The 26,842-nt window shown below is 36.5% G+C and overlaps 1 protein-coding gene across 1 annotated transcript; it reads right to left on the bottom strand.

The window, feature by feature from the left end:
• Positions 1-729: 729 nt before the first annotated feature.
• Positions 730-26,842, bottom strand: rbm46 (RNA binding motif protein 46). The gene is made up of 4 exons (XM_041272140.1): positions 26,679-26,842; positions 15,090-15,557; positions 12,122-12,889; positions 730-920 (listed from the first exon to the last, which is right to left on the bottom strand). The coding sequence occupies exons 1-4, from the start codon at positions 26,827-26,829 to the stop codon at positions 730-732; spliced, it is 1,578 nt and encodes a 525-aa protein (XP_041128074.1). The 5' UTR covers positions 26,830-26,842.

Below are 26,842 nucleotides of genomic sequence, written 5' to 3'. Positions count from 1 at the left end.
GATCATCCTTTATAATAAAAACACTGAAAAATAACACCAACAATGCTTTTTGTAACAGCAAATATAAATCTTGTCACTAAATAATAATACAAGTTGCAATATAATACAAATAATAACAAAGTAAAAAAAATGTTTAACAGCATTACATTAACACTAGTGATTGTATAGGCATTTATATGTTAGTTTTCAGCTGTTCAGGCCACTGAAATGACAAAGGAATAATTGCATTATTATCAACTGTAAATATCAGTAATATAACTGTGTTTCATTCCTTTTGATAATGATAAACATTTCTCTTCAAGTAATTTTTTTTATACTTTTAACATCTTTTTTTCTACCAATTAATTTACTGCCATGTAGGCTAGATATTTTTGTATTGAATAAATATTGACAATTTAACTTATTTTGAAATAACTTTATATTTAGATGTTTTTTTTTTTTTTTTTTTTTTTTAAGACTGAGCCAATAAGGAGGCTATGATTGTTTAATATATGACCTGAACAGTGCTATGTGGTTTACTTATAGTGAAAGAGCAGTGTTTTATTAGGTTAGCTGTTTCAAAGCAAGTAAAAAGAAAATGGATCCAACCAGTCCACTGACCCACAATGTTAATGTAATGGATTTTTCTATGTTATATGAAATGCAATAATTAAAACAAATAAATAACAAATTGTTAGGTTCCACAGGAAAGAATTTACCCCAGAAACGTACTTCTCTTGGCATTTCTTCTTAAAAGAACGGTGACTGATTGGAGATGAATAATCTCTGTCCAACATGACTTCCATTCACCACAGGTAGAGCTGGTGAGAGTGGGAAGCTTGGGTAAGAGCAAGGTCTACATCCATAAGGAAGCAAACTGTTACTTGAAGTAGTACCAGGAGAAAGGCTATTGGGTGATGTAGGGCCACAAAAAGTGCAATCTGAAAATCAAAAAATGGAGAATGTAAAAATTAAGCAATCTACTATACATATCAGAGTTGGGGTCAATTCCAAATGGAATTGGAATTTTTTGGTCAATTCCAATTCAATTCTTGAATTGGAATTGAAACATAGTAGAGCTAAGGAATTGGAATTAAGTTTGAAAGCAACAGAATTTATGAATTTCACTTGAACTCCACTCACTTCCACCCATTTTTGTACAGTTAAATTTCACTGAATTGAAAAAAAAAAAAAAAAAAAAAAACATCATAAGAAAGTTTACAAACGAGAGGAGGCCATTCGGCCCATCTTGCTCGTTTGGTTGTTAGTAGCTTATTGATCCCAGAATCACATCAAGCAGCTTCTTGAAGGATCCCAGAGTGTCAGCTGTAACAACATTACTGGGGAGTTGATTCCAGACCCTCACGATTCTGTGTAAAAAAGTGCCTCCTATTTTCTGTTCTGAATGCCCCTTTGTCTAATCTCCATTTGTGACCCCTGGTCCATGTTTCTTTTTTCAGGTCGAAAAAGTCCCTTGGGTAGACATTGTCATTACCTTTTAGAATTTTGAATGTTTGAATTAGGTCGCCGTGTAGTCTTCTTTGTTCAAGACTGAAAAGATTCAATTCTTTTAGCCTGTCTGCATACTACATGCCTTTTAAACCCAGAATAATTCTGGTCGCTCTTCTTTGCACTTTTTCTAGAACGGCTATATCCTTTTTGTAGTGAGGTGACCAGAACTGAATACAATATTCAAGATGAGGTCTTACTAATGCATTGTAGTTTTTTACTTCCCTTGATTTAAATTCAACACTTTTCACAATGTATCTGAGCATCTTGTTGGCTTTTTTTATAGCTTCCCCACATTGTCTAGATGAAGACATTTCTGAGTCAACAAAAACTCCTAGGTCTTTTTCATAATTCCTTCTTTAATTTCAGTATCTCCCATATGATATTTATAATGCACATTTTTATTTCCTGCGTGCAGTATCTTACTTTTCTCTATTAAATGTCATTTGCCAAGTGTCTGCCCAGTTCTGAATCTTGTCTAGATCATTTTGAATGACCTTCGCTGCTCCAAGTGTTTGCCACTCCTATTTTTGTCGCGTGCAAATTTAACAAGCTTGCTTACTATACCAGAATCTAAGTAAATCAATATCAATATTGATTGTGCTGAACTGGATGAATGTATAATTGATTGGCTAAATATTCATTTTAAGAATGACTTAAAATTTGCAAAGCTTTGTGCGTTTTGATAATGAAAAGTTTAAGAGCTGTATTATTCCTCAAGTTAACACATTTGTATGTCCATAACACAATCACCAGAAACAGTTGTCATAACTGATATGCAGATTTCAGCTTGAGTTGCCAATTAGAAGATGAGCTTCAGATTTATGGATCACTTATAGCCATTTCATGACATGTGAGTCAATTAGTATGACACTATATAAGTATAAACCATAGTCATGGCATTATGCCCCATATCTTTATCATCTGCCAATATGACGACTGCTTGCAAGTACATCTGAGTTAAATCAACTGGTAAAACTTGGGGCATGGTCATGATGCATCACCCAGAATCCTGTGCAGGTAATCAAGGTGTGTGTGTGTGTCAGCACACATGCATGAAATCAAGGGTAATGACCAGCTCTATATAAAGAACAGTTGACAGCCTCTTAGTGAAAGGGAGTAAAAGGAGTTTGGTGCTGTTGGGAGAGATTTGTTTTGTGCTTTTGATTATTTTGATTGCTTTATTATGTATGACCTTCGACTGTTTTGAGAACCCTGTTGGCTGCCCTGACCCTTTTTTGGATGATTACCTGATTCTTGTGTATGAACTCTGCACTGACATAACCACTGATTATTGAACAGCCCCTTAAAAAATACTACATCATAATAAGCATACAGGTACAATGTCTAGACTTCAGTCCTTGATCACTTTGATGAGCCGAGTGCAGTGGGAAATCACTGTGCTACATGTAAGCACTGCAGTATATCTGTCTCTAGTTCAACAAGAGTAGCCTCCAGCTTCAAGACACCTTCAAGTAAGTACATGATGTCATAATTCATAAGTCATGTTTTGTGACAAATTAATTACATTAATAAATAACACTATGTAACACAATTTTTGTTCCTGGGTAGTAAGTGTTATTTCCTAATTGCTTATGCCTCAAAAGTATAGAAAATGGCTATTATTCCCCACAAACTTTGCTTTTGTGACCAGGAGAGTGATATTTCGAAATATCACTATTTCCAATGGGAAAACGGGCAAATGTGTGTCTTTTCGTTCACATAAAATCAGAAAAAAACAACATATGAATCCAAATTAACATGTATTTATACTAAAGTAATACAAAAATGACTACAAAAGATTTAGAAGTGAGTAGTTTTTCAAGATTTACGATTATACTGTAAATACAACCCTGTAAAAAAAACCCTCAAACCATCAAGTGGAAGGCCACAGACACTCACTAAGTGAAGCTGACCGACAGCATTGTTAGTTTCATAGCTAATGATCTCCTGCCCCTGTCTATTGTAGACAGCATAGACTTTCGCAACATCCTCAGCTTGGCTGAACCTGATTAACCATGCCCAGTACGAAACACATCAGCCAGACACTTATTCCTCAGCACACTGCCTGCGTCCAAGATCACCAGGAGTCAAATGCAGCAAGCTCAAGACATCTGCCTAACCATAGATCTGTGGTCGAGCAGGAACATGAGGTGATTTTCTGGGATCACAGGCCACTTTATTCAGGATTATGCACTACAATGTGTCATGTTGGCCTGTCGGCGTTTTAAGGGCAAACACACTGCAGAAAACATCTTCAAAATGAATGACATGCTACAACATAGCAAACAAGATATCTGACATAATAACTGATAATGCTGCCAACAGTATCAGGGAACATTTGCCTAACAAGGTCATCTCTCTGTCACCAAAAGTAGATTCCCCCCACCAAAGAAACGTGTGAAAATGTCTTCATACATGACCACCCACTCCACCAAGCACAGCTGCTTCTGACAAAGTCACTAACTACTTGAGCCAACCATGCCAGTCAAAAGATGCTAACGGTCTAGCATACTGGAAGGAAAACCAGAACAAGTTTCCTTTCTTAGCACAACTTGCCTGCAGTGTCTGTAGAAAGTCTACACTCTCTTGAACTTTTTTTCACATTTTGATGCGTCTCTGCCTCAAAGTTCCATGCATTTAAATGAGGATTTTTTTCTTCACTTATCTACACACCATACTCCACACTGTTAAAGGGAAAAAAGGTTTTATTGAGAAAAAAATTATATATTAAAAACACAAAACTGAAAGATTGGATAAGTCTCCACCCCCTTGAGTTAATACTTGCTGGAATCACCTTTGGCAGCAACTCTGTGAGTCTGTTGGGATAGGTCTTTACCAACTTTGCACATCTAAATTTGGCAATATTTGACCACTGTTCTTTACAAAACTGTTCAAGCTCTGTCAAGTTCCTTGGGGAGTGTTGATGGACAGCAATCTTCAAGTCTTGCCACAAATTTTCCATTGTATTTAGATCGGAGCTCAGACTGGGCCATTCAAGGACATTTACCTTTTTGATCCTTAGCCACTCGTGTAGCTTTGGCTGTGCTTTTGGTCGTTGTCATGCTGAAAGGTGAACTTTCATCCTAGTTTCAGCTTTCTTGCAGAGGGCAGCAGGTTTTTCTCAAGGACATGTCTGCATTTTGCTCCATTTACTTTCCCTTTTATACTGACAAGTGCCCCAGTCCTTGCCGATGAGAAACATCCCCATAACATGATGCTGCCACCACCATGCTTCAAACTAGGGATGGTGTTCTTTGGGTTTGCGCCAAACATAACGCTTTGCATTTAGGCCAAAAAGTTCCATTTTAGTTTCGACAGACCACAAAACTTTTTGCCACATGGCTGCAGAATCTTCCAAGTGTTTTTTTTTGCATACTTCAAATGGGATTCAAGGTGGGCTTTCTTGAGTAATGGCTTCCTTCTTGCCACCCTACCATACAGGCAAAATTGGCAAAGTTGCCATTGGCCTCTTGGTAGCCTCTCTGATCAGTCTCCTTCTTGCTCGGTCATCCAGTTTGGAGGGACGGCCTGATCTAGGCAGGGTCTTGGTGGTGCCATACACCTTCCACTTCTTAAAAATCATCTTGACCGTGCTCCAAGGGATAGTCAAGGCCTTTTATACCCATCCCCTGATCTGTGCCTTTCAACTCTGTCCCGGAGTTCTTTTGAAAGTGCCTTGGTGCTCATGGTTGAGTCTTTGCTTTGAAATGCACTACCCAGAACCTACAGGAACTGCTGAATTTATCCTGAAATCATGTGAATCACTACAATTTAACACAGGTGGAGGCCACTTAACTTGGTGTGTGATTTTGAAGACGATTGTTTACACCTGAGCTAATTTAGGATTGCTATTACAACGGGGGTGGACACTTACCCAACCAAGCTATTTCGGTTCTTATTTTTAATTACTTTTCTAAAAAAAAATTCAATATTTTTTTCACTGGAAGTTGTAAGGTAGGATGTGTAGATAAATGAAGAAAACAAAAACTATTTTAATGCATTTTAATTCCAGGCTATAAGGCAACAAAAGGTGAAAATTTGGAAATGGGGTGTGGACTTTCTATAGGCACTGTATCTCACCATACCTGTCTCTTCAGCACCTGTAGGGAATTTTTTGTGTGGCAGACAAAGTATTCAGGCCAGAACGGTGTAAGCTAAGAGATCTGAAATTTGACGAACTTATGATTATCCGGTGTAACCATGACAATGTTCATGTTTGAATACAAATGCTGAATGAAAAAATAAGATTCATAAGATAAACTGTTATGTTGATGCTGTATTTTGTATGGTAATGTGATGATTTGACTTTTTTTTAAGTATCACATGGACAGTGTTGTACATCTGTAGAGAACATTGTCTTTTTTCCTCATATTACTTGGATATACACATGTACATTATAATGTATACAATAACCTGCATTACTAACATAAAAAAAATCAAAACAAAAAATCTGTATTTCTTTGTTATACAATATACTTTATTATGAACAGTTGTAATAAAATAATAAAGACATACATATTAAATGAATGTGAGTTATTATGCTTAACTACACAATTATAGTATTATTTCATGGACTGGAATTGGAATTTAATTGAAATTAATTAAATGGAATTGGAATTGGAATTTGAACTGAGTATTCATGGGTGGAATTGGAATTGACCAGATTGAATTGAGGTTGAATTGGAATTGGAATTGAAAAACAGAATTGACCCCAACTGATACATTTAAAGTACTAAAACACTCAACTGAATGGCTAGTAGTAAAGAATAGTTAAAATATGATAAAGCTCAGCATGCTTAGGAATCAGAGTACTAAAACATGGTAAAAACCATGGTTAACAAGGATAGCATAGGCACAATATATTGTAAACATGAGGAAAAAACTGCAAAATTTAAAAATACATAGGATCCAAATATTACTTATGGATCATACTGCTGTGCATGTAAAGTTCTTTATGTTAATAACTTCAACCACCACAGCGAGTTGGAAAAGTACAACTTTCCTCAGCATTAATGTGTAGTGTGTAATACTGGATTTAGGGCTTTTGATTGGTCTTAGCGAACAAGGATGCAAAAGCATTCGCGGTAATAAAGCACAAGAAAAATTCCAAGTGAAATCTCGCAGGACCAAAACAAGCCCTTTTCGGCCTTCAAAAGCAGCTATCGCTTGGTGACTACAAGTTGGTTGAGAAGGGGGAGTGGCTTGCTATCGCCCGACCAAATCTACTCAATTCCAGCTATAAATCACATTGCAAGACTTTCGCAGGACTAGATTTTATAGTCAACTTCAAAGTTCTGGAAACTATTGCGTATTAAACAAATAGTAAAAAAAATAACACTAAACATCCTGATATTTTCAAAAAAAAAAAAAAAAAAAAAAACAGCACATGCCTAAAGATGCTCCAGTGACCTCGTATATTGAACATTTGCACACAACACTGAATAATTAAAAAATAATAATTTACAGTATCAAATATTATTATATGTATTATGCCTATTACTGCACCCTTAAACAAAACACACACAAGACTGTTTTGTTCTTTACTACTTTTTTTGTACCAGTTCGAGTTAAATGTTTAATAAAACAATATGTATTATTTCTTTAATGCGTACAAACAATAAACTCTTTTCTACTCACGGATAGTTTTGCGTGGAGCAATGTCTTTCAGTGATGGTAAGGCATTTCAGATATATGTTCTTTTATTTCTTGTCTTTGTGGTGTCCACGACAAACTTTATTTTTAAGTCCACGGGCATGTAGGCTAGTAGTACTGCTCACTCACTCGTAAGCTGTGACGTCACCTACTTTCGTTCTAATTTTTCATTTCTTAAAGGCACAGTGCTCCATTACAATGAACCACATCAAACTCGAGTAAAGCAAATGTAACCAAACTGGAATGCTAATAAAGAATGTACAGGGCTCGCAAAATTTTGGTAATTGTACTTGCCCTTTGTCCATAGTCCATTGTCCACATTTGGTTGTCCAAAAAATGTCAAGTTGCCCATAATTGACCTATGGAGTGTGATTTGTACAAAATACACTGTACTCAATATAGGTACAGTATATCAGGGTTCTCACACTTTTTCAACATCTAAATTCCAGACTTTTTCCAGATTTCTATTTGTTTTTCCCAGACTTGTGTTTTAGTTAGTTTCTACTAGTTTTGTGATAGTTATCCACATAGGCGGGCAGCCGCAGAGCATTATACCTTTTTAAACCAGAGCACAGTTGCTCCTGGTTTACTAAAAGTATTTGTCAGATTCTGGAGGTGCATATCTAGCAAGAGACAATGCAGGTATGCAAAAGAGAAGATACAATCTAAGAAATGTCCAACATTTAAGAACTACGTTGTATTATTTACAAAAAGAAAATAAAAAAGTTTTATACTGCAAGTATAGTACCAAAACAGGATAGTATAATGGTACTAATAGCATACTAAAACCAGACAATTTTGGCACAAGTATACTTGTAGTATATTACTTTTTTGTGAGGGATGATATTGGATTCTGATCCAAACTTCTTTATACTCTCTGTTAAATGCTGAACACTATGGGAGGTGAAAAACAAAAATGAAATAGCAAATGTGTGCACATTATATATAAAAAATGTGCAAGTGTCATGTCAAATACTAAATACAGTACACCCTCCCTATAAACCCAAAGCCCTTTGTTCGCTATAGTAAAAGGACAAACCAAAATGAACAACATAAGCTGCTGGAGTAAGTTATGGAAGTCACCTTGGATAAAGGCATTAGCTAAATTATTCACATTAGTACTGTTATGCTTTGATTTTCTTTATTTTTACAGTATTTGTCAATACTACCACTAATAATAATAATAATAATAATAATAATAATAATAATAATAATAATAATGAGATTGTGAATAAAAACAGAATTACAAGTACAGTACCTATTTGTGGCATGCTGCATCCAGTATTCTGGCTATATCGTATTCGTTAAAGAACACAGTACAACGACCCCCCCCCCCCCCAAAAAAAAAGCGTATCAACAAAGTTTCACTTTTGTTTCAAATGTAAATGTTAATTGAAATCTTAGTTCCTTATTTAAAAATAAAATAAAACAAAATTCTAATGTTGCCTCGCTGTTTAAATAGAGCTGTACAAGCCAACATCAGCAGCAGTTTGATTTTTATCTTTTTTTAAAATCAGTATTTAATCGTATAACGAAGACCATATAGCGAGGATGTAAATAGTATATCTACACTCGGCTGATGGTTTGGACCCTAGACTGTTGCTGCACTCGGTTCAATAAGTTACAAGCAAGTACCATACATTTAAAATAAAATTACTGGTACATTTTATTAATCACATTAAAGAAAAGAAAAAAAGAGATGTCAACATGCTACGTGCTAAATCTGAGTCAGAGATAATAACTATTGTATTTGATAATAATTATCGCTTGTAATTCCAGTCTGTAACTTTAACAAATCATAGCCTTCAATATAAAAAATATTTTGGCTGTCGTAGTGTTCGTTTTACACTTTGCTTCACTGAGCAGACATTCACGTGACATATACCAGTACGCTGACTAGATAGGATTGCTTGAGTTGTCAGGGGTGTTACACAGGGCAATCCTCGTGGGACTTGGTCACAAGCAATGTGTACGTGTACGTCACTCCAGAAATCACTCAAGCATTATCAATGAAAAACATAGATCCCTCTAAATGTGTTTCACCGGGATGATCTGTGAGCGGAATCTCGATTGAGAAACTGATGTTTAATTAAAGCACAGAGAGTTATCTTGTTATAGAGTAAAAAAAAAACAGATCGCCCATCGGGCAAGCAGCCAAAAAAAAAGACGTTGATCGACAGATTTTTTTGGTTGTCCCGGAACTTCGGGGTAGCGATTTTGCGAGCCCCCATATATGAATCATTTAATCACAAAAAGGCAATAGGCCAACTTTCCCCAGCAACCAGAGCATCCATTTGCTGAGGAACGGCATGATCCCGGTGACGAGGCAGCAGGAGGTGATAGATCTGAGGATGAGGAGGATGTGGGAACCTATTCCCAGGGCCAAAGAAAACGCCAGCAAAATTTTATTTTATGTAAATATGTTATGCACAAACTGTGCCAGAATAATTATTACATGATACAGTATATTCTCAAATTCCAACATGTCCTAAGCATTACACTGAACTTTGAAATAGGCTGTCAAAAAAAAAAAAAATAGGTGTTTAAATATTAGGTATTTATAAAAAAAAAAAAAAAAAAAAAAAACAACAAAACACTACAAATGTATATCAAAAGAACATTTATTAAACTATAACATTTTTTTTATACATATTTGGAGGGATGCTCCTGTCTTTCCAGGATGGGGGCCAGTTCGTCTTCTGGAGGTGGACCCCTGCATCTGGAAGTGGAGGCAGTGGAGGCGGCTGTGGATGGCACTCTGGGCTCTAGTTGGTGCTCGTGGTTGCCCTCATTGCTGATGGTGTCTGAGTCCAGTGTCAGGCTCCTCGGTCTGTGGCAGAGTGCTGGAACTTTCCTCCAGAGGTGGCTCTGGCCCTATGTGACAGACCAGACAGTTTAATGTTAATCTTCTGTGAGTGCAGCTACATTTCAATTGAAAGAAGACTTTGTTTTTGGTTTTGACAGATAAATAAATAAATATATATATATATATATATATATATATATATATATATATATATATATATATATATATATATATATATATATACACACACACACACACACACACACACACAGTGCCTTGCAAAAGTATTCAGACCCCTGACCAATTCTCTCATATTACCGAATTACAAATGGTACATTGAAATTTTGTTCTGTTTGATATTTTATTTTTAAACACTGAAACTCAGAATCAATTATTGTAAGGTGACATTGGTTTTATGTTGGGAAATATTTTTAAGAAAAACAAAAAAACTGCTGTATTTCACAGCTTGTACAGTGTGTGTACAGAAAGCATGCATGCTTCACTCAGCATACTCGTGAATAGTTACTCCCCAGAACATAGGTTGTATGTATGCATGTGTATAATGAAATCAGATCCTCATGTTGTGTGCACCACCCTATATGCTATATGTTTGTATAATTAAATAGTTTCAGTGATTTTCTGGAAATGCTGCCATTTACTTGAAGGGGTGGGGTCAATTGCAGTTTAATTTTTTTTATTCAAACTCCTACTTATAAGTAAACTAACCCTGTGCTATATTGGAATTGTAACTGTGTGGAATAGGCTGTATTAGAATTGGATTTGCTTATAAAACCGAACTGGAAATGGAAAATAGGAATGGGCCCCAAACCTAATTGCTTGTACTGTTACAACTGGTGTACTACATATTCATTGTCAACTGTTGTATGTAAGGTGCCTTGTTGGATAAATGCTTTAACCACACCACTGCTACTACTAACATCAACTACATATGAACAAACGTCATATTGTAGGTTATGCTAGCTTTACAATGTCGCCACTTGATTCTGATTGCAGAAAAATATGTATTCATGTGTTGGTTTTGTTCTCATTAGCGTCTTGTACACGTAGATATAACCTATACAATAAACATCTACAAAACAACCTGTGCAATTGAGCAAAACATAAACAATCTTGTAAACAACTTTTGAATACAAACTCATTAACAAACAAAACTCCAGGAAACAACTGCATAGGGAATACACACAAACAAACCACACAAAAAAACAACTGTAGAAAAACACACACAACGTTAAATGCCTGTAAGAAAAATACTACTAATATTATATACATATACACACACACACACCAGGGTTTTGCGCGTATATTCATTATTTTACAATCACTCTTACCTTTGTTTGTTTTCCGTAGTGTTCATCCTGTTTCCCCCTCTTTTGGAAGGTCTGGACCGTAAGCTGTGATTGGTCGACAGCTGCTGTTCTGTGCCTTCCTACTTTTGCTTCTGAAAAAGCGATATCTGTCTTCGCCCCTTACGCACACGGATTGGAAATGGCTAGTTTTGGTTTTGGGATCAAGAAAATGCAATATGTAAACTAGCAATATTATCGCATAAACACTCTTTCGCAAGAGCGACTGGGGTTTGATTTGGTCCGGCCCTTAATCTTTATATTGCATATTTTCAACAATCATATATTCACTGTTGTATTGTTCTTCTTGTGGAACCTTAATAGTTTAGAAAATAGTTTGCATTACAACAATAATAATAATGCTCTTTCCACCCAGTATTGCATTAACACAAAAAAGTCATTACTATTTGATTTATTCAACTGGATTTTTACTCCAGCCTATTTACAGGCTGATCGATATTTCCTTTTACTTATTTTGAGTAAAATTATTTTAACAAAGAAAATAATAGGTGTTAAATCTGTGGATCTGTAGTAAAAATCAACTCATTAGTACTGTGTTATTTTATACATGTATTGGAAAAACTTAATGTATTACTTAACGTATTAAAAGGTTCACTTTTGTTATGTTGTTTAAAACCATAGTGTTTAAGCAAAGAACAGCCAAACACGATGCAGCTTCTCTACCAGTTTTTTTTTTCCTGAACCACCAATGCTTTCCACACAACCACATTTACAAAAAAAAAAACATTAAGAACTCTAAATAATATAATCTAACATGTAAATCATACACTTTTCACAAAGTACTCACCTAAATTCCACAGTGCATTCTGTGCAGCCAACTCTTTGGCATCTTCCAGAATGGTACAGAGTTTATCTGGCATAAAACTGCTGCGAGTGGCAGTGATAACAATCCTATAGATCAACAGGAGTTTCCCATCTTGACTCGTTGTGGAGAACAGATAATACTCTGGTGGTGCCCAATTGTTTTTGCTGCAGTAGTAATCTAGACGTGTTACTGCTGAGCAGAAATGACCCAATTTTAAGGAATACATGCTTATTGCAACCAGGTTGATCCCTGGGAAAAATGGGTAAACGTATCTCTCTACTTCAGGGGTACTGGGGTTGTGATGACTGTTCAGTCTGGCTGGCAGGCTCAGTGGTCGTGTGGGAGTGGTGGGGTTCCCATCGTCTTTGTTTTGGAACAGAAAGCCTTCAGGGTTTTGGCTTACCTGACCTTTCTGATTGTATCTCCTGCTGCTCTCCTTATTGACTGGCTTGGCCAACGTCACCTCAATGTTCGAACCATCAATGCTCTTCCCATTCATGAAGTGCATTGCGCTGATGGCGTCATCTCGACTGTAGAAGTGCACAAATGCGTAATCTGTCAGTTTTTTCACACGCTCCACCGCACCAGTCTTTAATTTGCTGAATTCATTCCGTATCGTCTCTTCTGCAGTAGAAATCATCAGGTTACGCACGTAAAGCACTTTCACCCGCTGCATAGTTTCTTCATCCACGTCCTTTTCTGGTTCTGCCCAATCTACTTGAATAGTGTGTCCCCACAGCTGAAAGGTGCCTGAATACAAAAAAAATAAACACTTTCACTTCACTGAGCAACAGTGCGTTCATGAAGCTTTGTAAATTCAGTCATAAATTTAAAAGTGCTGACAGTGGCTAAGTTTACACCAAAAATAAAGATAGCACGCTGTGATAGCAGCACTATTATTCCTGAAAAAAACCCACTGGACTGTCCTTTTTTTATTTTGACATGGGTTTACAACAAACTTCTAATTGCAGAACCAGTACAAACAGATTAACCTGCTTCTGGATACATTTCTGTCTCATTAAGATGACAACTTAATTTGGTCCTTGAATTTGATGCATTTTGACCCATGGAACAATGTTAACTGTGCCAAAATGGCATTGGCCTACCCCCTCTAAGTGCTCCATGCTTGGAACATGCATTTCCACAATGTTTTATTCTTGGTGCCAAGTCATTGTAAACACAGCTAGTGCCAATGAACATCTATGTTACGTATACATTCACTGTGAAACTATTTGGCTTGGAAGCATTTAAAATTGTCTCTCATGACCTGGAAAAAAAAATAAAATAAAAAAAAAAGCTATTCTTACTTGAATTCAATAACATGGCGTAACAACTCAATTCACAACTAAAAAACAAATGCAGTATTATGGGACAGAATCTAAAAAAGCAACATAATATTTTAAACAAGAACAAAACCGAAGTCCTATTTTAAGTGACTCTGCAGCAGCATTTGCGATGCATAGTTCACCCCCAAGTCTCTGTAAGTTGCTGTGGTAGGGCGAAAGCCTTAAATGTAAATTGTATATTTGTGTGCGTTGGGAATATAGGGTTGGTAGCGAGGTGGTTAAAATTTGCCATACATCAATGTGAGAATGTGGTTGGAGCCTTAATTGAATGATTAATGGTTAATAAGTGTGAAAAAAAATAGTGGTACTTGCTTTCTTACTAAAACAGAGTGCTGTCATTTGTTAAAGGCAAGCATGTAGCATCCCCCTGCAGTTGACTTGCCAATACATTGGGACTGCACGTTCCAGCCACTGAATTGGTTGGAAGTTAAGGCAAAGTTTTGCCAAATTATACAGATGTGGAAATCGATTAGAAACTAACCAAAAACTCAGTTACCCAAGGACATCTGGCATACTTTAATAAAGGCAATGTATGCAGCATGTTCGTTGTCATGTTATTTATTCCATCCAATAATTAATTTTATTAGTATCGAGTCAAAACAAAGAAAACATGGCTATTCGGGTCTAAAAACTTCAACTGCGAAAAAGTAAGCAACAGGTTGAAGCGAGGTGGCTGTGCTCGATCGTGTAGTACTGATTTAACTTGCAGACAGAAATAGTTTTTGTCTGGGCTGACTTTCCAGTTTGGTTTCTGAAAGCTGTTTATTTTAAGTTCTGTTCACCAGCCTCTGTAGTAGCCTTTTGTTTAATGTGTGATTCTGAAGCTAAATAACGATCGATCGTATTTTCTCCAGACACATTAAGATATGCAAAACAATTACCTCATTCTGCATGTAATTTCTTTGGGAAATATCTTGAAACTATCATCAGCCGAAAAATACTTTGCTTTTTTTTGTCATCCATTTGTAATATTTTACCTCCAATGCTGAAAACTAGCAACCTAAATCCAGCACCAACTTTGTCCCACCTAATATTACAGACACTAACATTGTCTGTAATATTTTTATTTATGTATTTTTTTCCATACAAGCAATGCTACTTCTCCAAAAGAATACTTTACCTATTCAATTATTTGATTTAAGGAATAAGCAAAACTGGATTTCTGTATCTGCAACCATTACCGTAAAGTGTTACATAAAAATATTTTCTTTTCTGCACTTCTGTTTCAAACACTTCAGTCATATCTATCAATACCATATAATTAGGGGCATAACAATGCACTAATGTCACAATACGATACATAACATTGCATGATGCACAAAATCAAATGATAATTTACTGAGGAACTATTTTGTTAAAATGACTAATATTACATGAGTTAGGGAATGTATGTATTCAGACCAACTATAAAACACACTCATTCTTCATTCAAGAACCAATAGCTACAATGAGCTATGTTCTGCTTTTGGTCTTGTATTTCAATACAAATGATACATACTTGTTACAATAAAATATATAATGTAAAAAAAATCATGATTCATCGACACACAATGAATCATTACCCCCCTACATATAATCAATGCAAACACTTCAGAATAAAGCACCTGGGATAAGCTTCCTCCTAGCCATGGCTGCTGCTTTATGAGACTCATATTCCACAAATGCAAACCCACGGTTCTTGGTTTTGTCTGTGGTACTCGGGTAGACAATGACATCCACAACACCTTCTGTAACTTTCTTCATCTCCTCAAGGATTTCTTCTTTCTTCTTCTCCTTCGGGATCGAACCAATGAACAGTCTGCAGTTATCCAGGCTGACGCACACACCTACGAACTTCCCTGGGCGAATCTCAAAGTTGTCCAGCATATGAATGGCTTGCTGTGCAGCCTCCTTAGTGGTATACATGACGAACGCGTAACCACGATTCTCCCCGCTGAACTCCATCATTAACCTGAACTCGTAAATCCTTCCTACTCTCTCAAACACTGGAACCAGTTCATCTTCGTACATGTCACGAGGGATCTTACCAACAAATACCTCACAACCACGAGGCGGAGGTGAGCCCTCCCAGCCTGAAATAAAGAAAAAAAAAAACAGCAATAAAACCAGTAGTGGGTGAGACATTCTGTTTATGTGTAAGACTCATAAAACAAGTTTTTCGTTATTACATTAAAACACAAGTGTGTGACTTTATATTAAATGTACACTTAATATAAAATGTGGGTTTTACTCTTAATGTAATAGAGGTTAAATATGCAATGTCATTTGTATTTCAAAACAGCTGGAGTCTATGACCCTCACGTACTGTGAAAAAAGATTGACATTATGGGATATGTGCAAAGTGATTTGTGGGTGCAAATCATAATGCTGCCGTAAATTGTGTTTAGCTGCCGTAAAGTCTGAATTTACAAGCCGGTAAAAATGCGGCGTATTTGCCATCATTAATTAATCCATTACAATTATATTGAAATGCATTCAAATGAAGAAAAGAGCATGGAATTAGGTAGGATCTGGATACTAAGTGGGCACAAACATTATGTGATGTAAGGATTTTATCTTGCACTTAGGCAATTGCTGACCCTCCAAAAACTGTACACCTCTTATACAAGGTGCAAACCTTGTAGAAGTGAGTTAACTAAGAGCTGTATAAAAGCACACACCTGCAGAGACCTGTCATTTGCTACAGGGTGGCTGCTGTGGTTCACTTGGCTCTTGTTGAGAGGCAGGAACACGTTTGGAGAAGGGCAAGACGAAAAAGAACCTGCATATTCAATCCCAGGGTTACTTTGTGCGGGATGCCGGAGGATGCAGTACTAAACGTTATCGTCTCACTCTGCAGGTCATCCTAGACCTAATAGCTGAATTCTGGGATAAGCCAGACCCCAGCGTCAATCTAGGGACCGATGTCCCTGAACATGTGAAAGTGCTGTGTTATCTGCTCTACTTAGCCACTGGTTCCTTTCAGACCACAGTTGGAATTTCTAGTGTGCTAGGCACATTTCTGGATGTCATGCTAAAAAAGGCAGGCCAATACATATAATTTATTAAGGATACTAGCATAACTGATGTTGGCTAAGGCTTTTCCAAACAACTCAGTTTCATGCTAAGTGACCTCAGCCATAAGGACTATCAGCTCATCAGAAAACTTTTCTTTTCTTTTCCATGCACCAAGAGGACTTTGCTGCCCTTTTGTATTTTCATGCTCCACAAATGTAAAACAGTGCCTACTGCTCTCTGTACTCCTAACTTTGCAAGTGCGGCCGCTAAATAGACTGATGCGCTCATTGAGACCCTCATTATCATAATTGCGGATTATTATTTGTGCGTGTTAAGTAATTTGCATTACTCTTAAGCTTACATAGGGTGCAGTGCAAAATAATTGCCTGGCCACAATGCAATTTAAATTTTGCATCCGCAATTATTTACACTGCGCCTATACTTACATCTACCCCTATGTTTGCTAATAAAAGAAAGTTACATTTACATCTCAATCCCAGCCACAAGATGGTGGTGTTTCCACAGCTTCAGCAATATTTTACTGACAGGTATAGCAACTTGTAATGCTGGCAATAAGCTTAATGGTATGAGCTGGTTTTCCACACTTTTCAACCATTTTCAGTTGACCAGTAGTTAGTGATGTTTTTTTCACTGCCCTCTTCAACTTGACCCTGCAGTGTTTGACTGGATTTAAAACTGAAGATAATCTAAAACTAATGGGCTTTGGATAAAACCAATCTAACCTGCATCTACTGCAATTAAGTGAGAGTGGCAGTGTATCAAGTTAAAAAGGGTGGTAAAAAAGAAGACAGTCGAAGTACTAAACCACTAAAATTGTTGAGATGTGGCAAAATATACAGCTATGGCCAAAAGTTTTCCATCACCTAGAATTTTATGATAGAAATACCATTTTTTTTTAAAAAGTACATAATTTAGTCTTTTATTTAACATCATGTGCTATTAGCTGTTTGCCTTGCTGACGAGAAGTGTTGGGATGTCACAGAGCTTCTTAATGTTGAATTGTGACAAAACTGAGGTCATGCTTGTATGCCCACAGCATCAATAAAGAACATCAATTTATTTAAGTTAGACCTCAACAGTCTCTCACTGGAACTAAAACTAGAAATGAGAAATTTGGAAGTCATCTTTAATCCTGATCTATCATTGGAGAATCACATTAGGAAAATTACAAAAGTACAGTATCATTATCATTTGAGAAATATAGCTAAGCTTACACCTAATATTTCCATACATGATGCTGAGAGGCTAATGCATGCCTTTGTTTCATCAATAACTGACTATTAAAATGCACTTTTCTCTGGTATCTGAAAACGGGTGGTTTCTTGCTTGCAGCTTTTTTAGAATACAGCCACTAGAATTCTGACTACAACCAGGAAACGTGAATACATTACCCCATGTTTTGGACTATTTGCACTGGCTCCCTGTGGACTATAGAATTGATTTTGATTAGCACCCTGTTATTTGCAAGAGTTACTGACCCTGTATCTTCCGAATTATACTCTGAGATCAGGGCTACTGGTTATTCCTAGGGTTAACAAAATCACCATGGGAGGTAGAGCTTTTTCTTGTAAAGCTCCTAAATTGTGGAATGCTCTGTCTGCATCTGCCAGGGAAGCTGGGACCATTACAGTTTTTAAGTCTTGACTGAAAACATACTTTTATAAAATGGTTTTCTTGTCTTAGTGAGTTTTATATTACTGCATTATTAGGCTTCTAAGCAAGGATTGGGAAGCCTATTGTTAATGTTAGTTTTTTTTTTTTTTTTTTTCCCCCAGAACTTTAAACTGCTGCTGCTTCGAAGCTGTGTGATTGATCAGATTCTGACTTGGCAGGTAGCAAGCTGGATGCACTGGCTGTCAGATGTTGAAAAAACGGTGCTGCTGTGCCCCTGCAAATGCTGCCGTGACGCATTTTTCGATAAAACCTTTCGAAATCTTCTTCTTGGAAACTGGTGAAGCAATTGATCTGACACTTGGCATATATCATCAGCATCCAAACCCACATCAAGTTTGCGAAGCAGAAGTTGTTGTGATAAATTTTGATGTCAAAATGGCTGCCACAAATCTTATCGAAACATGCCCCTAACAACAAACTGCTGCTGTTTGAAAACCGTTTGTCCAACAAACTCCAAACTTACTAGTTATCATCCCAGTAACAGTAACAATGGGATACAAATATGTAAAAATGGGGATGTTTTATAAAACAAGATGGCTGCCCGTTATACATTTACATTTGAAATTTAAACCTGTGTCAGTTGACAAACAATGTACTTGACTAACTCCAAACTTCACAAGCATCATCCTTGACACTGTAGCAATACAACTGACTTTTAAGAAATTGGCGTTAAAAACGAAAAAGCCATATGACGCATTTCTTCTTAAAACCTCACAAATTCTTCTTCTTTGATAATAAATGCACTGACATTTTATTTTTCAAAATGAAGAACAAGGCACAACTTCTATAAATTAGAACACTTCTGATTACAAAAAAACAAGAAATACAAAGAACTTTACAAAGAAGAGTTTTTAACTGAAAAGCCTGTACGTACACCCACATCAGATGTTAAGTAGATTTAATCGATTTAAAACAAAACAAAAAAACGCCTGCCTTAATTTTTAAATCAAGAAAACGTAAACACGACAGGCCTACTTTTGATTTGGCTTGTCCAACGCAACCGTAAAGGCCTAAAGTGTGTATCCTTGCAACACGCTAATATACCTTACTAGCACTAAAAGAAGAGCACTGTCACACACTCCAGGTTTTAATGCAAACCAGCAACAGGAGACTTCAAACCAGGTTCTAATTTGATGCATTAATTCACCAATATGTAATCGAAGCTCTGGAAATTTAAGGATCGATTCATCGATTAATTGTTGCACCCCTAATATTTACCTATGTCTGCATGTGTGTATATTTAGTGCTTGGAGAAATCCGAGTTCCCATCCTTGTTTAAGAATAATTTTCCGTGACTTTTCCATGACATTGCAGCTGTTGTCCATGACACATTATAGCCATCCCTCTTTTAAACAGAGGATTATAAATAATATGATGTGCGTCATACTGAATGTTCTAGTCAATACACACATGGCTGTACAGCGAGCTTACCAAGTTGTATTTCAACAGCGATGAAGATACCGAGGCTCAGAATGAATGATAAGAACGCTGAATTTAACCTATTTTAAGACAATGTGTAGTTTTTTTTTTTTGCGATGTTATTCATTTTAAAACCAGTTGTGAAGCCTTTTTGAGCGTGCTGAAAGTAAGTAAAATACAATCTTGTTTTCTGATATTAGCAGGGTTTCCTTTTAGTGTATTTGTACAGGTTTTTCTTTTTTTATATTAACAGTATTTCTTGCATTGAATCTTGCTATGAATATTCATATTTTGCTCTTTTTCCAGCATTCTTATTTATCAATGTACATATTATAAAAACAGATTTGGCACTTTTGCTTTGACTTTGTGATAAAACTTAATTGTATTGATTTTACTGTTCATCTTTAAACAGTCTGAAGCAATTTTTAGTGTGTCATGGGCTAACAGTATGAACTTATTGTTTGTATTAACACAGTATTTCATGCGGTTGTTTTGCAATGAAGATTCGCTGCTGGTTAATTTTTCATCGATTGTCCATACTTACCAATGTACACGTTTTGAGGGTAAACAATAAATATAATATTAATATAAAGTTAATAGAGCTGATACTTATTGTTTTTATTAATTTTAAAACCATGTTTGTTTTAGTTTTTTATTATTGTGCAGCAAACCTAACTTAATACATGCTTGTGTTCTGATATTTACAGGGCTGTCTAGTGGATTTTACTGTTTTTATTATTATTACAATACAAACTGTTATTACCCACATACACAACCTTTAATTAAGTTTTGGAATGTTGTAATTTACTTATGTCGTTTCTATAAGGTTGTGTGCAGGGAGTATGTGCAGATGTTAATGATCTTACATAATAAACACTGAGTCTCAAACAGTCGCCCAGGCTATTAGCAAATATTGCAAATAAACGCTGGGGCGTTTATTTAAAGTCTTACAGTGTGTGTATACATATATAGTGAACCGAAATGCAACTCTCGAATTCATTGCCCCTTTAAAAACCACTGATCCGACAAAGGAACTTGCAGTTTTAGCGGGGTTGTGCACTTTTGTTTACAAAAAACAAAACAAAAACAAAATAAACACCTAGCTCTTTTCGAGCACTGACTAACATTTAGGATCACCCAGACTATATACCGGATAGCTAGGCTGTTTACCGGTTAAATGGTATGATTGTGGTAGATGTTTTACAAATGTATTGTGGTTTGATTTTTATATGTACTTACTGTACAATGCTTTTAGATACTTGTGTATAAAAAGAGCTATAAAAATACAAATAAATAAAAAATCTACCGGAAGCCATTACAGTACTACAGTATTTCAGGTTAGATTTTGAAATGTCAAATTTTTCAATTTTTGTCAGTTCTTGTAAAGTAAATGGAAAACTACAACGCAGTATGTAATTCAATATGTTAGCGTAACATATTACTCAGCAGGTTTCATTTGACTTTAAGATGGCAAAATCTGATAATTCTATAGGGTGATGTAAAACACTTGGTCATAACTGTATGGCCCAGACTTGTGGAAAATTAAATTAGGCTATTAAATACAAAGGAGATCTTGCAAATTCAAGATAATAACTGAATGGATGTCAGAACTCTTATTTACTAAATATATTAGTTATTTTTTTCAATTGTCATTAGCTATGTTTCAGTTAAAATAAATGTTTTTGAAATGTTTATACCAGCTCCACCAAATAAACCAACAGACAATCCATTATAATTAGCCATAATCCTTTTCACCATGTTGGCCATTTTTGTTTTGCTAGAAATAGTTTTTTTTTTTCTGATTATGCACACAAGCTTTGCTGCATTTTTCGATACGCATAACTGCTAATTCACATTGACATTTTAATGAAGTCATAGCCAAAGACTTTGAAAGTATTTAATGTTTTTAGTGTTTCACTTTTAACAGTACACCTAGAGAGCTATAGATCACTGAGTAAACTTTAATACTGCAAAATGTTTAGGACAAAGCAAACTAAGGTTTAGGATAAAGCAAACTAAGTCCATAGTATGCCTTTAAACAGTATTAGTTTCCTTTATACCAGCTTAAAAGTGCTAAATACGATTCGCGTCCACACTACAAAGCATTTAATACTGGACTCAAGACCAACTCAGGCGGTAGTTTCGAGTCCGTTTCTAAATTAGATTGCACTAGGTAGTGCGGTTTCTCAGAAGTGTGGACACTGTAATACCAAACTACATTTTTTGTGTATCCTCCAATATCCCAAAATGCTTTGTGGTTTGGCGAAATACTCTGAGCAGTCATCTGAAGGGCTTGCTATCAGTGTACACTCTGCAGTAGGTATTAATTGTTATGCTTAGGACACCTGTTAAACTAGTGGAGAAAATAACAAAAACTCAACGTTAAATTAGGCAACTGCCTTCAGCTCTCTTTGAAATAAAATTAAAGGGACCAGAAGTAGGCTCATGCAAGATATGAAGGTAAAAGCAAAGATTGTTTTGTAATTAACAGCTTTTTCTGAGATTAATTATGAAACAGAATCAGCTCAATTTGTTTAAAGGGACGTCACCTGATTAAAAATAAAACCCAAAAACTTTAAGTCCTACTTGTGTGTGTGTGTTCGCATTTACTTTTTCCAAAATACTTGTTTTATTTATTTTTTGCAATACGGACCTCTATTTATATGGGGCTTAACACATCAGTGTTCTTACCAGGAATTTTTCACAGCGTGCTGTTGGGAGGAGCGGGGGTGGGGCAGGGGCAGCAGTGAGGGTGGGGCCATGAGGTGAAAGAAACGGAGATCCTCGAAACCCCCTGCAGGCGAGCCAGGACAAGTCATGCACATGCTTACTCTTTGTGGAAGTAGTTGTCAGGATAATATTCTATATCTATGGTTGTAAACTGATAGATGCAGAGTCTGCGTCATAGGTTGACGTACTCCCTACCATGTACGCCATTCCGCTGAGGGGAAACTAGATTTTTGCCATAGTGTTATCGTTTCTGTCAAACTGAGAAACCTGTTTTTACCTTTCAAAACATTAAAATAGCCTACGATTATGTGGATATAATTAGTGTTGTTTTTATTCTTTCAAGAATAGCGTAAATATTAGGTTTTCTAAACATTTTTTTAAATTCACAACTTTTTTTTTAAATTGTAGCCTACTGCATAGTAGTAGTTTCTGCATGTGAGTTGTACTTTATTATTTGTTGTTAAAATAACATAGGTTACGTATTGATAAGAAAACTATACTAATAAGGATCATCTCACATTTTAAATATTCGAATAAACTTTACTGTGATCATGTGATTGTGGAGTTTTGCGTTTGTTGTCATTGTTCCAATGTATATGGTTGTTACACCATTCAAAGACGTAACTTACATTTGACCACACATGTGCTAATAAGTGGAAAACCTCTCTGTCACTGTTGTTCCATAATAAAGGAATATACAACTTAAATGTTTTTTCCCACTTATTGCAAGTAAAACTGGACATGTACTGTGTCCCACATGTTATGTTTTAAAACCCTCATAAATCTATCTATGGGAAACTGAAGTCATGCTAAAGGATTATTGTAAAACTTGTAAGTTTAGATTTTTTTCTAAAGACCTTAAAATAAAAGTCTGAATATCTCAAAACTGTTTGGAATACACGTTACTGTTCTTCATCTGAACGATTTATTTATTTAACCCAGATTGTTATGCTACGTTCCCGCTAGCCGCTTGCCATGTCACCACAAGTGAAACATTTTCCCTTGTGGCTCAACTATTTTTCCCGAAGTTCGCCACGGTGGCGAAGGCTTTGAAAAATGTACTTGTGTAAGACTGCCAGCACATTCAACGTGTGCTGACAGATGAGTCAATACAAACGGTTTAGTCTGAATTCATTTTGCCAAATGAAAGCCATTTGGCTTGATCACGTAACAACATATGCATGTCACAGAGGCGCTAATAGAAACAATCAGCGGACGGCGCTGCTTGTAAAAAACAAACAAACAAAAAAACCCACATGGCATCCAAACGGGGAAGAAAAAATAAATAAAACAAATTTTGCAGACCAATTACCAGAATCATATTCCAAAAGATGCAGCCCAAGGAATACCAGTCACCCATTCACCCAAGCACACAACTAAAATATGACTGTGATACTAGTCACAGGGACGTGAAGCAGTCATGGTTTCAAACATACCCTCTGGTCACAAAAGAACATTTTCACAGATGGCAAGCCAGAAACATGCAGCTTCAAGATCACAGCTAAGGTGGGTTTTTTTTTTTTACCCCCCCCCCATTGTTTTCTATCTCTTTAAAATGTGTTAAAATATATTTTGGAAATAGTAACAAAGTGTATTTGAAAGAGGAATAATTTAATAAAATAATAATAAACACATTTATTATTTTTAAAAGAATTTGTCTAATTTTTTATGTCAGAATCAGTGCAGTGTTTTACTGTCAGTATTTACAGGTGAAAGAACACAATAAAAAAAAAAAAAAAAATTTTAAACATAGCAGCTGTACAATCCTACTAATATTATTAATCACATTAGTACAATCTTGTGTAACTAGAGCTGTGGTTGGTCAGGGAGGCATTAATATTAACACACACTAATAGCACTGTCTACTGGCACAATTTTGCTTTAATGTTCTGTAGTGGAAAGAAAACCGTGTCAGTCAAAATAATGTAAAAGATTATGCAGTACATGAATACAATGGCTCTCTAAAGTATTCACCTCCCTTGGACTTTTCCACATGTTATTGTGTTATAACATGTAATCAAAATGGATTTAATTAGGAGTTTTTGCAACTGATCAACACAAAAAAGTCCATAATGTCAAAGTGAAAAATAAAATCTACAAATACAAAACATAAAATAATTGATTGCATAAGTATTCATCCCCTTGAGTCAATATTTGGTAGAGGCACCTTTGGCAGCAATTACAGCCATAAGTCTCTTTGGATAAGTCTCTACCAGCTTTGCACATCTGGACACTGCAACTACAACTGCAAAATTGCTCAAGCTCCATCAAGTTGGATGGGGACCTTTGGTGAACAGCAATTTTCAACTCTTTCCACATATTCTCAATTGGACTGAGGTCCGGGCTTTTGGCCACTCCAGGACATTCATTGACCTTTTTTGTTTTTAAGCCACTCCAGTGTGGCTTTTGCTGTATGTTTGGGGTCATTGTCCTGCTGGAAAATTAATCTTCTCCCAAGTCCCAGGTCTCTTGCAGACTTCAGCAGGTTCTCCTCCAAGATTTCTCTGTACTTTGCTGCATCCATTTTGCCCTCTATCTTCACAAGCTTTCCAGGCCCTGATGCAGAGAAGCATCCCCATAGCATGATTCTGGCACCACCAAGCTTCATGGTAGGGACGGTGTTCTCAGGATGATGTGCGGTGTTAGGCTTGCACCAAACATTGCACTTAGCGTTGAGGCCAAAAAGCTCTATTTTGGTCTCATCAGAGCATAGAATCTTCTTCCACTTGGTCTCAGAGTCTCCCACATGCCTTCTGGAAAACTCTAGCCAAGATCTGATGTGAGTTTTTTTCAACAATGGCTTTCTTTTTGCCACTCTCCCACAAAGGCCAGTTTTGTGAAGCACCCAGGCTATTGCTGCCGTATGCACAGTGTCTCCCAGCTCAGCCGTGGAAGACTGTAACTCCTTTAGAGTTGCCATAGGGCTCTTGGTGGCCTCCCTGACTAGTGCCCTTCTCGCCCAGATACTCAGTTTTTGAGGACAGCCTGTTCTAGACAGATTCACAGTTGTGCCATATTCTTTCCATTTCTTAATAATGGACTTTACTGTGCTCCAGGGGATATTCAATGGCTTGGAAATGTTCTTATATCCTACCCCTGATTGGTGCTTTTTAAGAACCTTATTCCGGATTTGCTTTGAATGTTCCTTCGTCTTCACAATGTAATTTTTGTTAGGAAATGTACAACCAGCTGTGGGACCTCCCAGAGACAGGTGTATTTAACCTGAAATCATGTAAAACACCTTAATTGCACACAGGTGGACTCCATTCAAATAATTATGTGACTTCTAAAGACAACTGGTTGCACCAGAGCTTATTTAGGTGTGTCACAGCAAAGGGGGTGAATACTTATGCAATCAATTATTTTCTGTTTTATATTTGTAATTAATTTAGAAAAATTTGTAGATTTTATTTTTCACTTTGACATTATGGACTTTTTTGTGTTGATCAGTGGCAAAAACTCCTAATTAAATCCATTCTGATTACATGTTGTAAAACAATAGAATGTGGGACAGTCCAAGGGGAGTGAATACTTTTGAGAGCCACTGTAGTTATGGTATAATAATAAAGATTTGCAACATTGTTGCTTGTTACAGAGCGGTGTATCAGTGGCGCACCCAGGATCTAGTCTTATCTGTTAACAGTGGGGAATGTTATAATAAGTGAAGTTCAATCTCATCTCTGTGTCGCATACATTACACTCACCAAAGAACATGCTGTCACAACCAACCCATTGAAGAATATTGAGAGCTGAAATAAGTATTTTAAACAAAACAATTTCTCACATAAAGGAATAATGAACAATGTTTCAGAGAATTATTATTATTTTTTGGCAATTATGTAAACTAAAAACACAGTGTAACGGCCTGAATACAGCGTCATTTTTCCAGGTAGCAGCGTAGCAGCCCGTTACTCTGAACAGCACTGACGAGAACCCTGCACATTATTTTAAAATAAAATACAGTGCATGGTGGGATACTATTGTATTGTATGCAAACTAAAAACACAGTGTAACGGCCTGAATACAGCGTCATTTTTCCAGGTAGCAACGTAGCGGCCCACTACGCTCTATAGCACTGACGAGAACCCTCCACATTATTTTAAAATAAAATACAGTGCATGGTGGGATACTACTGTATTAACTTCCACTGTTCATTGTGCTGCTAGGAACTGTAATCGAACTATTTTAATAGTGTGTGTGTGCACTAAGCCCAACTAAACATGAAACAGTACTTTACTTCAGTGTTGACACTTTGTGCTGGATTAACTAGAACGGTTTCGAGTATGCGTCTCAAGATCTTTTATGTAGCGTGGATAGAGCCTATGATGTACATCAGTCCCTCCCATATCTACCTGGTGGGGGCCCCCCAAATTTCCTCTGTCCATTCTCCTGTACCATGCTGTAGCCAGTCTTCTCCATTAGTGCAAGCAGAGCAGCTTCACTGGGGCTTCCCATTCTGCCTTCACTGGGGCTGTACATCAAGTCTTGATTTTCATCAGCCATGATTTGGAAGATA

Source organism: Polyodon spathula, chromosome 2, assembly GCF_017654505.1.
Source record: "Polyodon spathula isolate WHYD16114869_AA chromosome 2, ASM1765450v1, whole genome shotgun sequence".
NCBI classification, from domain to species: domain Eukaryota; kingdom Metazoa; phylum Chordata; class Actinopteri; order Acipenseriformes; family Polyodontidae; genus Polyodon; species Polyodon spathula.
The sequence above is the reverse complement of the archived record's forward strand: the minus strand, read 5'-3'. Positions and strand labels throughout refer to the sequence as shown.